The sequence below is a fragment of the Oncorhynchus masou genome, chromosome 21 (genome assembly GCF_036934945.1).
Source record: "Oncorhynchus masou masou isolate Uvic2021 chromosome 21, UVic_Omas_1.1, whole genome shotgun sequence".
NCBI lineage: Eukaryota > Metazoa > Chordata > Actinopteri > Salmoniformes > Salmonidae > Oncorhynchus > Oncorhynchus masou.
The window spans coordinates 34,874,906-34,887,655 of NC_088232.1; the positions used below are offsets into that span (position 1 = coordinate 34,874,906).

General features: G+C 46.4%; 1 protein-coding gene across 1 annotated transcript in view; it reads left to right on the plus strand.

The window, feature by feature from the left end:
• The window catches only part of LOC135508226 (latent-transforming growth factor beta-binding protein 2-like), a 149,964-nt gene that overhangs the window by 104,966 nt on the left and 32,248 nt on the right, over window positions 1-12,750 (plus strand). The window contains exons 10-15 of the mRNA XM_064928273.1: window positions 8,784-8,906; window positions 9,017-9,205; window positions 10,669-11,049; window positions 11,703-11,722; window positions 11,915-11,951; window positions 12,483-12,581. Of these exons, the coding sequence (XP_064784345.1) occupies window positions 8,784-8,906; window positions 9,017-9,205; window positions 10,669-11,049; window positions 11,703-11,722; window positions 11,915-11,951; window positions 12,483-12,581 (849 nt within the window). The remainder of the gene's footprint in view (window positions 1-8,783; window positions 8,907-9,016; window positions 9,206-10,668; window positions 11,050-11,702; window positions 11,723-11,914; window positions 11,952-12,482; window positions 12,582-12,750) is intronic.

Here is a 12,750-nt window from a genome sequence, read left to right on the forward strand (position 1 = left end):
ACACTTAGGCTTGAGTCATTAAAACTTGTTTTTCAACCACTCTACAAATGTCTTTTTAACAAACTATAATTTAGGCAAGTCGGTTAGGACATCTACTTTGTGCATGACACAAGTCATTTGTCCAACAATTATTTACAGACAGATTATTTCACTTATAACTGTATCACAATTCCAGTGGGTCAGAAGTTTACATACACTAAGTTGACTGTGCCATTAAACAGCATGGAATATACCATAAAATTATGTCATGGCTTTGGAAGCTTCTGATAGGCTAATTGACATCATTTGAGTCAATTGGAGGTGTACTTGTGGATGTATTTCAAGGCCTACCTTCAAACTAAGTGCCACTTTGCTTGACATAACGGGAAAATCAAAAGAAATTAGCCATGACCTCAGAAAAAAAATGAAGACCTCCACAATTCTGGTTCATCCTTGGGTGCAATTTCTAAATGCCTGAAGGTACCACGTTCATCTGTACAAACAATAATATGCAAGCATAAACACCATGGGACCACGCAGCCATCATACCGTTAAGGAAGGAGACGTGTTCTGTCTCCTAGAGATGAACATACTTTGGTGCAAAAAGTGCAAATCGATCCCAGAACAACAGCAAAGGACCTTGTGAAGATGCTGGAGGAAACGGATACAAAAGTATCTATATCCACAGTAAAACGAGTCCTATAATGATATAACCTGATAGGCCGCTCAGCAAGGAAGAAGCCACTGCTCCAAAACAGCCATAGAAAAGCCAGACTATGATTTGCAACTGCACATAGGGACAAAGATCGCACTTTTTGGAGAAATGTCCTCTGTTCTGATGAAACAAAAATAGAACTGTTTGGCCATAATGACCATTTATGTTTGGAGGAAAAAGTGGGAGGTTTGCAAGCCGAAGAACACCCTCCCAACCGTGAAGCACGGGTGTGGCAGCGTCGTGTTGTGGGGGTGCTTTACTGCAGGAGAGACTGGTGCACTTCACAAAATAGATGGCATCATGAGGGAGCAAAATTATGTGGATATATTGAAGCAACATCTCAAGACATCAGTCAGGAAGTTAAAGCTTGGTTGCAAATGGGTCTTCCAAATAGACAATGACCCCAAGCATACTTCCAAAGTTGTGGCAAAATGGCTTAAGGACAACAAAGTCAAGGTATTGGAGTGGCCATAACAAAGCCCTGACCTCAGTCCTATAGAAAATTTGTGGGCAGAACTGAAAAAGCGTGTGCGAGCTAGGAGGCCTTACAATCCTGACTCAGTTACACCAGCTCTGTCACGAGGAATGGACCAAAATGTACCTATCTTATTGTGGGAAGCTTGGCTTGTGGAAGGCTACCCAAAACGTTTGAATCAAGTTAAACAATTTAAAGGCAATGCTACCAAATACTAATTGAGTGTATGTAATATTCTAATCCACTGGGAATGTGATGAAAGAAATAAAAGCTGAAATAAATCATTCTCTACTATTATTCTGACATTTCACATTCTTAAAATGAACTGACCTAAGACAGGGAAGTTTTACTAGGATTTAATGTCAGGAATTGTGAAAAACTGAGTTTAAATGTATTTGGCTAAGGTGTATGTTAACTTCCGACTTCAACTGTATCAGCAGCATATAATTTGACCACACACCTTCGGGGTTGATACCATTTTCTTTTACGTTTTACTTTGTAAAAAGAAGCTGTTATGGGACTGTTTTATTTGCTATCTCTATTACTAATCAAATGTATTGTAAGGGAAATGAAAGCATGCTATGTGTTGCAGTAGGCCTTTAGTCAAGGATATGTTTTGCATTACTCTATCTAACTTAGTGATCGGGAAACAAACGATACCAGTCAGCCTGCGCAGCTGGTCCATCGAAACTATACCAAAACTAATTTCACACATAATACGAGTTAGCCTATTTGTCAAAATGAAATTGACAATCTGATGAGCATATTCTGCAGGTTCTATTACACATTTGTCAAATAGCTCTCATAATTCAAGAGTTTAGTTTAGTTTATTCATTCGACCATCTAAGAAATAACAAGCACACATAAAACTTGAAAAAGCAGTACATGCACATGAGTAAAATCATGGAGGATAACACACAATAAAGTCTGGGACTTGTTACCATTGTTCAATAATGGAGGATAACACAATAAAGTCTGGGACTTGTTACTATTGTTCAATCATGGAGGATAACACAATAAAGTCTGGGACTTATTACCATTGTTCAATCATGGAGGATAACACAATAAAGTCTGGGACTTATTACCATTGTTCAATCATGGAGGATAACACAATAAAGTCTGGGACTTATTACCATTGTTCATCCACTCTAGCCCCAACAGGCAGAACCATAAATACTCCTGTAAACCAAACCCAGTCTAATCTGGGACACCCTAGCCCCAACAGGCAGAACCATAAATACTCCTGTAAACCAAACCCAGTCTAATCTGGGACACCCTAGTCTCAACAGGCAGAACCATAAATACTCCTGTAAACCAAACCCAGTCTAATCTGGGACACCCTAGTCTCAACAGGCAGGACCATAAATACTCCTGTAAACCAAACCCAGTCTAATCTGGGACACCCTAGTCTCAACAGGCAGGACCATAAATACTCCTGTAAACCAAACCCAGTCTAATCTGGGACACCCTAGTCTCAACAGGCAGGACCATAAATACTCCTGTAAACCAAACCCAGTCTAATCTGGGACACCCTAGCCCCAACAGGCAGGACCATAAATACTCCTGTAAACCAAACCCAGTCTAATCTGGGACACCCTAGCCTCAACAGGCAGAACCATAAATACTCCTGTAAACCAAACCCAGTCTAATCTGGGACACCCTAGCCTCAACAGGCAGAACCATAAATACTCCTGTAAACCAAACCCAGTCTAATCTGGAACACCCTAGTCTCAACAGGCAGAACCATAAATACTCCTGTAAACCAAACCCAGTCTAATCTGGGACACCCTAGTCTCAACAGGCAGAACCATAAATACTCCTGTAAACCAAACCCAGTCTAATCTGGGACACCCTAGCCTCAACAGGCAGAACCATAAATACTCCTGTAAACCAAACCCAGTCTAATCTGGGACACCTAGCCTCAACAGGCAGAACCATAAATACTCCTGTAAACCAAACCCAGTCTAATCTGGAACACCCTAGTCTCAACAGGCAGAACCATAAATACTCCTGTAAACCAAACCTAGTCTAATCTGGGACACCCTAGTCTCAACAGGCAGAACCATAAATACTCCTGTAAACCAAACCCAGTCTAATCTGGAACACCCAAGCCCCAACAGGCAGAACCATAAATACTCCTGTAAACCAAACCCAGTCTAATCTGGAACACCCAAGCCCCAACAGGCAGAACCATAAATACTCCTGTAAACCAAACCTAGTCTAATCTGGGACACCCTAGCCCCAACAGGCAACCAGTTGAGTTCCTGAAAGCAGCTCCTGCCTATGTGAGTACGTGGACTCACCTTCAATACTACCCTGATCAGCTTATTCTGGGCTATCTGGAGCTTCTCCTTCATAAGCTTAGATAAGCCCCCAAAACAGGAAGTACTAGTGTAGTCAAAATGGCATTGAATGAGGGCAGGGGCTAGCACTTTGGAGTCCTTATCAAGCAGCTTGGACTTTCTAGCCAAAAAGTTAGTCCTGGCATTAACCTTCCCTAGCACCCTATTGGCCATGCTCACACCTTCCGAGCTTCCATCAAGGATACATCCCAAGTAGCTAACAGAGGTTTTAGTAGTCAGCACCTCACCCCTTCACTCTGATTTCAGACGACCTACTCAAGTTAGGTCTGGATCCAAAGTTAATTGCCTCAGTTTTCCCTAAGTGCAGCGGTAGCTTATTATCTCCAAGCCATTTGCTAATGTTAGTAAGCTCTGTGCTAAATATGCTCTCCAACATAGTTTTACTTTAGTGAGACACCAGACGTTTAGAGTCCTCGGCGTAAAGGAAAAGATGACAAGAACAAGCATATTTCACATCGTTAATATACAGTAAAAACAGTAGAGGCCCAAGCGGTGCAGCTCTATTTCCAAATGTCACTTTTCCCAAGAATATCGGTGCTGCCCATGCATTCAACACATGACCACCCGCGCGGCAGCATTGGTCTGGCAACTAAGCAAAAACTAGTAGCATAATAAACGTATCAATTGAAATATGCTATTTTATCGCCAATGGATCAATCAATCAAATGTATTTATAAAGCCCTTTTTACATTAGCCGATGTCACAAAGTGCTATACAGAAACCCAGCCTAAAACGCCAAACAGCAAGCAATGCAGATGTAGAAGCACAGTGGCTAGAAAGGCAGTTTTTCCTAGCCACCGTGAATGGGCAATGAACGGGCAATAGACACCAGATAGAAATTGCTAATTGTGTATGTGACTTCAGTGAACGATGAGGAGGGTGATTTAATTTAATTGATCTGAATGATGAGGGTGAAGAGGATGATTTAATTTAGAACAATAGTGTCATTTTGATGAAGAACTGTGCGTGGTCTAATTATTTTATTATGAAAGGCTGGACATGGTGTATAATTTCCCCTGGGAGAGTGAACTGAGTACAACATGCAATGTGTGTAGTTCACAATGGCAAGCCGAACCAAACAAATGGACGCACTGGCAGCATTGCAAATGCTGCAGAATCTAGATGAGTTGGAGTCGGATGGAGGATCAGATATTGAGTTTGAAATCGACGTTGCTGATGAAGAGCCTTCATCTGATTCTGATGTTGATATCGAGCCTCTGCCTTCGATGCTGAGCGCCTCAGAAAAAACAGAACAAAGCCAACTGAGACGGTGATCTCAACTGCCACGGTGAGACAGGAGTCTGGGAGGGATGGCACGGTGAGACAGGAGTCTGGGAGGGATGGCACAGTGAGACAGGAGTCTGGGAGCGATGGCACGGTGACACAGGAGTCTGGGAGGGATGGCACAGTGAGACAGGAGTCTGGGAGCGATGGCACGGTGAGACAGGAGTCTGGGAGCGATGGCACGGTGAGACAGGAGTCTGGGAGCGATGGCACGGTGAGACAGGAGTCTGGGAGCGATGGCACAGTGAGACAGGAGTCTGGGAGAGATGGCACGGTGAGACAGGAGTCTGGGAGCGATGGCACGGTGAGACAGGAGTCTGGGAGCGATGGCACGGTGAGACAGGAGTCTGGGAGCGATGGCACGGTGAGACAGGAGTCTGGGAGCAATGGCACAGTGAGACAGGAGTCTGGGAGCGATGGCACGGTGAGACAGGAGTCTGGGAGCGATGGCACGGTGAGACAGGAGTCTGGGAGCGATGGCACGGTGAGACAGGAGTCTGGGAGGGATGGCACGGTGAGACAGGAGTCTGGGAGGGATGGCACGGTGAGACAGGAGTCTGGGAGCGATGGCACGGTGAGACAGGAGTCTGGGAGCGATGACACGGTGAGACAGGAGTCTGGGAGCGATGACACGGTGAGACAGGAGTCTGGGAGGGATGGCACGGTGAGACAGGAGTCTGGGAGGGATGGCACGGTGAGACAGGAGTCTGGGAGGGATGGCACGGTGAGACAGGAGTCTGGGAGGGATGGCACGGTGAGACAGGAGTCTGGGAGCGATGGCACGGTGAGACAGGAGTCTGGGAGGGATGGCACGGTGAGACAGGAGTCTGGGAGGGATGGCACGGTGAGACAGGAGTCTGGGAGCGATGGCACGGTGAGACAGGAGTCTGGGAGGGATGGCACGGTGAGACAGGAGTCTGGGAGCGATGGCACGGTGAGACAGGAGTCTGGGAGGGATGGCACGGTGAGACAGGAGTCTGGGAGGGATGGCACGGTGAGACAGGAGTCTGGGAGCGATGACACGGTGAGACAGGAGTCTGGGAGCGATGGCACGGTGAGACAGGAGTCTGGGAGGGATGGCACGGTGAGACAGGAGTCTGGGAGGGATGGCACGGTGAGACAGGAGTCTGGGAGGGATGGCACGGTGAGACAGGAGTCTGGGAGGGATGGCACGGTGAGACAGGAGTCTGGGAGGGATGGCACGGTGAGACAGGAGTCTGGGAGGGATGGCACGGTGAGACAGGAGTCTGGGAGGGATGGCACGGTGAGACAGGAGTCTGGGAGGGATGGCACGGTGAGACAGGAGTCTGGGAGCGATGGCACGGTGAGACAGGAGTCTGGGAGCGATGGCACGGTGAGACAGGAGTCTGGGAGGGATGGCACGGTGAGACAGGAGTCTGGGAGGGATGACACGGTGAGACAGGAGTCTGGGAGGGATGGCACGGTGAGACAGGAGTCTGGGAGGGATGGCACGGTGAGACAGGAGTCTGGGAGCGATGGCACGGTGAGACAGGAGTCTGGGAGGGATGGCACGGTGAGACAGGAGTCTGGGAGGGATGGCACGGTGAAACAGGAGTCTGGGAGCGATGGCACGGTGAGACAGGAGTCTGGGAGGGATGGCACGGTGAGACAGGAGTCTGGGAGGGATGGCACGGTGAGACAGGAGTCTGGGAGGATGGCACGGTGAGACAGGAGTCTGGGAGGGATGGCACGGTGAGACAGGAGTCTGGGAGCGATGGCACGGTGAGACAGGAGTCTGGGAGGGATGGATGAGACAGGAGTCTGGGAGGGATGAGACAGGAGTCTGGGAGGGATGGCACGGTGAGACAGGAGTCTGGGAGGGATGGCACGGTGAGACAGGAGTCTGGGAGGGATGGCACGGTGAGACAGGAGTCTGGGAGGGATGGCACGGTGAGACAGGAGTCTGGGAGCGATGGCACGGTGAGACAGGAGTCTGGGAGGGATGGCACGGTGAGACAGGAGTCTGGGAGGGATGGCACGGTGAGACAGGAGTGTGGGAGCGATGGCACAGACAGGAGTCTGGGAGGGATGGCACGGTGAGACAGGAGTGTGGGAGCGATGGCACGGTGAGACAGGAGTCTGGGAGGGATGGCACGGTGAGACAGGAGTCTGGGAGCGATGGCACGGTGAGACAGGAGTCTGGGAGGGATGGCACGGTGAGACAGGAGTCTGGGAGCGATGGCACGGTGAGACAGGAGTCTGGGAGCGATGGCACGGTTTGGGTAGAACAGAGATGCACATGTTGCAACACATCAGAGATCGTACTGTTGCTCATGCACACAGAAAAGGAATCAGCAGGTGGGCTATGTCTATGGATGAACTGTAAGCATTTATTGCACTCTTGTATGTCCACGGGGCGTACGGCAGAAAGAGCACGGATGTGGATTCATTTTGGTCTGATTGGTATGGGTTGGACACAACCGCTTCAGAGAAATTGTGCGACACCTGCGGCAGGTGCACACGATACCATGCCCTTGAAAACTATGTGCAGTACAACCGATTTGTTTGTGGGGCTTACTCACACAAAGCCCCGAAGCTGTGTGCTGATTGTGGACTCAAAGCATGAAGAGAAGATGAGATTAGTTCATGTGTAAGGGCATGGGTATAAGGGCACAATACAGGGTCCGATACAAATTACTGTTTTTACATCTTGTCATGAATATATTTCCACTGATATTAATTTATGCAATTCATCCTTTACAATTGTTCATGCAGTGGTGCTTTTGTTTAGGAATACAGCAAATAATTTTTCATTTCTACTTTGTCAAAATAAGCTGTATCTGGACTTAATGAATTACTATATTTTTATTACTAATCAAATCTACAAATAAAGTTGATCAAATGGATTACACTGTAATGTTTTTAGTGTGAAGGAAACGAAAATATGCTATAGGCCTACATTTTTTCTAGGACTTTGTATAATTATACTAAATATATTCTTGACTAACTATTGTTGTTATTTTCTATTTTATATATTTCCACGGCAACGTTCTCCTGCGGGTACTTATTGTCACACCTGCTTCCGCTCCCCTTCCCTGGCACTCGAGAGTGCCAGGCTGCCCATCATTACGCACACCTGTCACCTTCTTTACGCGCATCAGTGCTTCATTGGACTCACCTGTACTGCTTCACGTTTTGATTGCCTTTCCTATATCTGTCTGTTCCTCTGTTTCATCCCTGTGTCAGTATTATTGCCATTATGTTTTTCATGTCCAGACACTTCTGTCGTCTTCAATCATCTGTCCTCACACTTTTAGGCTGAAAGGTTAGGCAGTTCTAGGTCATCTATCACATGTCATCTAGGGCATCTATCACATGTCATCTTGGGCATCTATCACATGTCATCTAGGGCATCTATCACATGTCATCTTGGGCATCTATCACATGTCATCTAGGGCATCTATCACATGTCATCTAGGGCATCTATCACATGTCATCTTGGGCATCTATCACATGTCATCTAGGGCATCTATCACATGTCATCTAGGGCATCTATCACATGTCATCAAGGGCATCTATCGTATGTCATCACTTGCCAGTAGCTAATGGTTTTGATTACTTACACCCCATGTTACTGCTTGGGCATATCTCAATGTGTGATGATGACAAATGACTAACTTCCTCCATCTTCTCTAGCTGTCAGAAACGTTGTAGAATACAACACATTTTTGTGTATGGGAGTCTGTAATAAATGTAGACTTAGGGATGAGAGTAAGTAACTTATTCCTATACATGGAGATGTGTAATTGGATATGAGATCATTATTACATAATGAAAGAGGTCTTTGTTAGTCACGTTGTTTTTTTTTGTTGCCATCCTGACACCAAAACCATTGCCTCGATGCCTTGTTATAACCCAACAATCAGATACTGTACTATTTATTTGATGTATTTGTTGAACCTTTTTGAACTAGGCAAGTCTGCCATGGTGTGTTTTCTTCTCCTAGACATCAACGAGTGCCTGATGAATGGGATCTGTAAGAACGCTGAGTGTCTGAATACCAGAGGAAGCTACAGATGCACCTGTAAACCAGGCTACATGCTGGACCCTGCCAGGAGCCACTGTGTCTGTGAGTACTCCTACTGTCTGTTGCTATGACTGATGGCCTGTCTGTCATATGGTGTTTCCTTGGTGTGTGAAGTCTGTCTGATGAAGGTGTATATGTTTTTTTTCGGACAGCGGACAAGGCTGTGTCGGACCAGAGGGGGATGTGTTACCGCTCAGCATCAGCAGGGACCTGCTCTCTGCCTCTCACCCAGCACATCACCAAACAGATCTGCTGTTGCAGCCGTGTGGGCAAGGCCTGGGGCACGGCCTGGGGCACGGTCTGGGGCACAGCCTGCGAGAGGTGCCCTCTGCCAGACACAGGTACCCACACACACACAGATCCTACTTCTACCACTCTGTCTATTGCGCTCTTTTTCTCTAGTACATGTGGTGGAGATGGCCACTCCAACCTCGATGAACTGGTCAAATACTTTGATTACACTAGGTGAACATTTGTTGGCTGGGTTGTATTTTAAAGGTGGTATGAAATGTGTGATCTTAATGAAAACATACGTGCTACTCAACACAACAGTCGGCTTCACTCACCGTATTATGCTGGCTGTCTCGGCCCGCCAGTCATGTAATGCAGTTCAAAGAAAACCCTAAATGTTTAATGTGGAATAAGCTCAAAACAACAGAACCTTCATATGTCAAAGCTGCATATTATTAAAATAGTGGAAGTCAATCTTGTATCACACATGTTCTTGGAGGTAAATGACAGTAATAGTCCAGCTAGCAACCCCCCCCCCTCCTTCAAAAAGAGAGTCAGGCCAAATGAAACATGGAAAATGGTTTTTATCCTATTTTATACTTGCAGATTTTATCTTCAAAGTCAGAGAAAATAACATTATTTAGAGTGGTGCCTGTTTCGGTGAGTGATTCATGGAGGTTGTCACAGATCAGATATTTGAGAGCCAGACCAGACCTCCATGGTGCTCTGCCAGACTAGTACTCTACTCTGTGGCTCTGTGTGTAGATATAGTCCACATACAGCCTGAGTACCCTGAGTCAGACACTGGCTGTTGTATGACCTGACAATCTGTTAGAGCCATGTTGAACACAGAGAATCCCGACTCATTATTAGTAGTCTGGTAATTGGAGCACGTTGACTTCACATCATGTCAGACTTAAGGCTCTGATGTGTATACAGCCACAAACCCCCAGCTCCATCCGCATTATAGACATCAGTCAGGAGACTATCATCATAGCCACACTTCCTGCACTTAACCACAATGCTATCAATATTAGAGATTCTCCGTCCTTTATAACATTCGCCTCTGTTCCAGGGGCCTCTGTTCCAGGTCAGACAGGGGACAATACCGTTTAACTGTAATAGATTTACCCCTGCTGAAGTCTGTTGGGCTCCAACACAAAGAGATGCAATCACCCTCCTTTTATCTCTTCAGTCTCTTCATCTCTTCAGTCAGTCTTCTACTGCCCAGAGTTCAAAGGTCTGATATGTTATATGACCCTCTACTTCCCCCTTGGCACTGCACATCCAAATCCACCCTGTGATATCCTCTCTGACGGCTGTCACTGCCCTGGCAGCTCCCTCCCTGGCTGTGGCTGAAAACCAATCCCCTTCACAAAGGAGAGACTACAGTATGGCATGCTGTACATAATGGTATTACACGGATGGCTTATGGTATTGCTGCGAACACCAGACAGAAATGCGATCCATAATTACTGTCTGGCAGCGTTTCATGTTAGCTCAGGAGCCCAAGGGGGGAACATGGCCTTATGATGTTTTCTATGGTTCTTTGTTTGCCCCTGTACGCCTGCAGACCATTTCAAGGAGATCTGTCCCGCTGGCCACGGCTACACATACTCGCGCTCCGATGTGCAGATCTCCCTGAGACAGCTGGAGGAAGAGGAGCTGAGTAGGACAGGTGTTTCCTGGGAGGCCCAGAACCCTAGCCACCCTCAACTGCCCCAGCAGCCAGCTCAGCCCCCGCAGCAGCTGCCCCACATCCAACAGACCCCACAGATCCCACAATACCCCCACCATCCACAGCACCCACAAGAGCTCCCACAGCACTCCCACCATCCAGAGCACCCCCAGACACCTCAGAACCCTCAGTACCCTCACACTGTACAACAACCCCAGTACCCTCTCCATCCAGACACACAGCATCCTGCTGAGGAGACCTACCGCCAGCCACAAGGTGAGAACAATGATAATATTATACATACTTTGTGGCGTTTGTGTCGACCACTGATAATATTATTTCTACAACACACTGTACTAAAATGGATTTAAAGTTGCAAGGTTACACAATGGAAACCCGTTTAGTAGACAAGGATAAAGTAGCTCTTTACACAGATGAAAACATCAACAGGATGTATTTTATCCACAAATAACGCCTTTATCCTCATCTACTAAATATCAAACAGTATTTGCTTCCTCTATCTGTCAGAATACACCTCCCTTAAGCGTTTGAGCAGAGGACTTCCACACAGGTCAAACATCTGCGACCTCTGGATCTTCTGTGAAACATTTTTCTGATTTGCAGTTATGAGATCATTTATCGCCATGGCCCGAGAAACATTATTCATAGATTGTGTCTTAATTATCTAAGATACCTATTCTCCCTTCTTTATTCCATGGACTGTAGTGTACATTATTATCAGAGTCCAGGTCTTCTCCCCGGCTTAAGGGATAAATGTTTTATTACAAACAAAGACCTTAGGATGGCTTCTAAACAGTAAAATGCCCGATGAGAACATAGATTGATATCTCAATGGTTATATGTGATAATGCAAACAGAATGTCAGCTTTCTCTACTGCTAAAACTGCTTCTTCTCTGTCTCCTAACAGATGTGGAAATATTGAACCCGGTGAGTTCCTCTTCCCGGAAAAAAGCACATGCTTTTGAAATGTTTATTGTAGAAAAAGCTTCCAGCATCTCTCAGCTGTAAGACACATATGGTATTAGGTCTTTCCATACAACATATGACGAACATATTTGAGTTTGATGGTTATAACGTGTCTTAAAACCCAATTATAACCTATTCTTGCTTATTCCACAGTCTCCTGTTGTGACAGACTCACCATTGAAGTACTCAGGTAATTTATCTAATTTCCAATTCATCAAAGAACCTTGTCACAATAGTGTCATATTCATAACTCATAATGCCGGTTTCAGCCTGTCATTTACTGTGGTGTTTTTACACAGTGGTCCTGTAGGTCATGGTGCATTGATAAAGCAAATGAGCACGGCAGAGAAAACCGAGGTTTTACCATGCAGTAAGGCACGTGGGGTCCTGATCCATTTTCTCTAAATCGCTCACACACAGTACACAGCAGAGGCAGCCTGCCCCGGTACTCCCCTGCCAATGAAATTGATCAAGTATATAGGTTGAGTTGATCTATGAGTCCCGCTGATGTCTTTTATTGTGCTGTTTTTAGCCAGCAGAAAGGGCATCTTTCATCTTTACATCCCTGCCATGCTACCGTAGGATGACCTTGTGAATGATTGTCATGACATTGCCGGTTGGAAAAGCAGATACTATATCAGTGTCACTCTGTCTCTCTCTCTCTTTCCCTCTCCCTCCCTCTCTCTCCGTCTCTCTCCCTCCCCCCAACTCTCTCCAGTAGATGTGGTCGAGAAAGTCATTCCTGACTCTCCCGTCAACCTGGGGCCTGAGTCTGAGGGCCAGCGTACAGCCTCCATCATCGTGGCCACTCAGGTCACAGGTGAGAGTCATGGTCACAGTCCACTGCATGGCCATGCCACTTCAATGAAATTACGTTGAACCAACGTGGAATAGATGTTGATTTGACATCACTGTGCCTATGACAATCCACTGATGTTACGTTAGTTACAGTACATTAAGAGATGCAGTTTTATTTTGATTTGATGGGG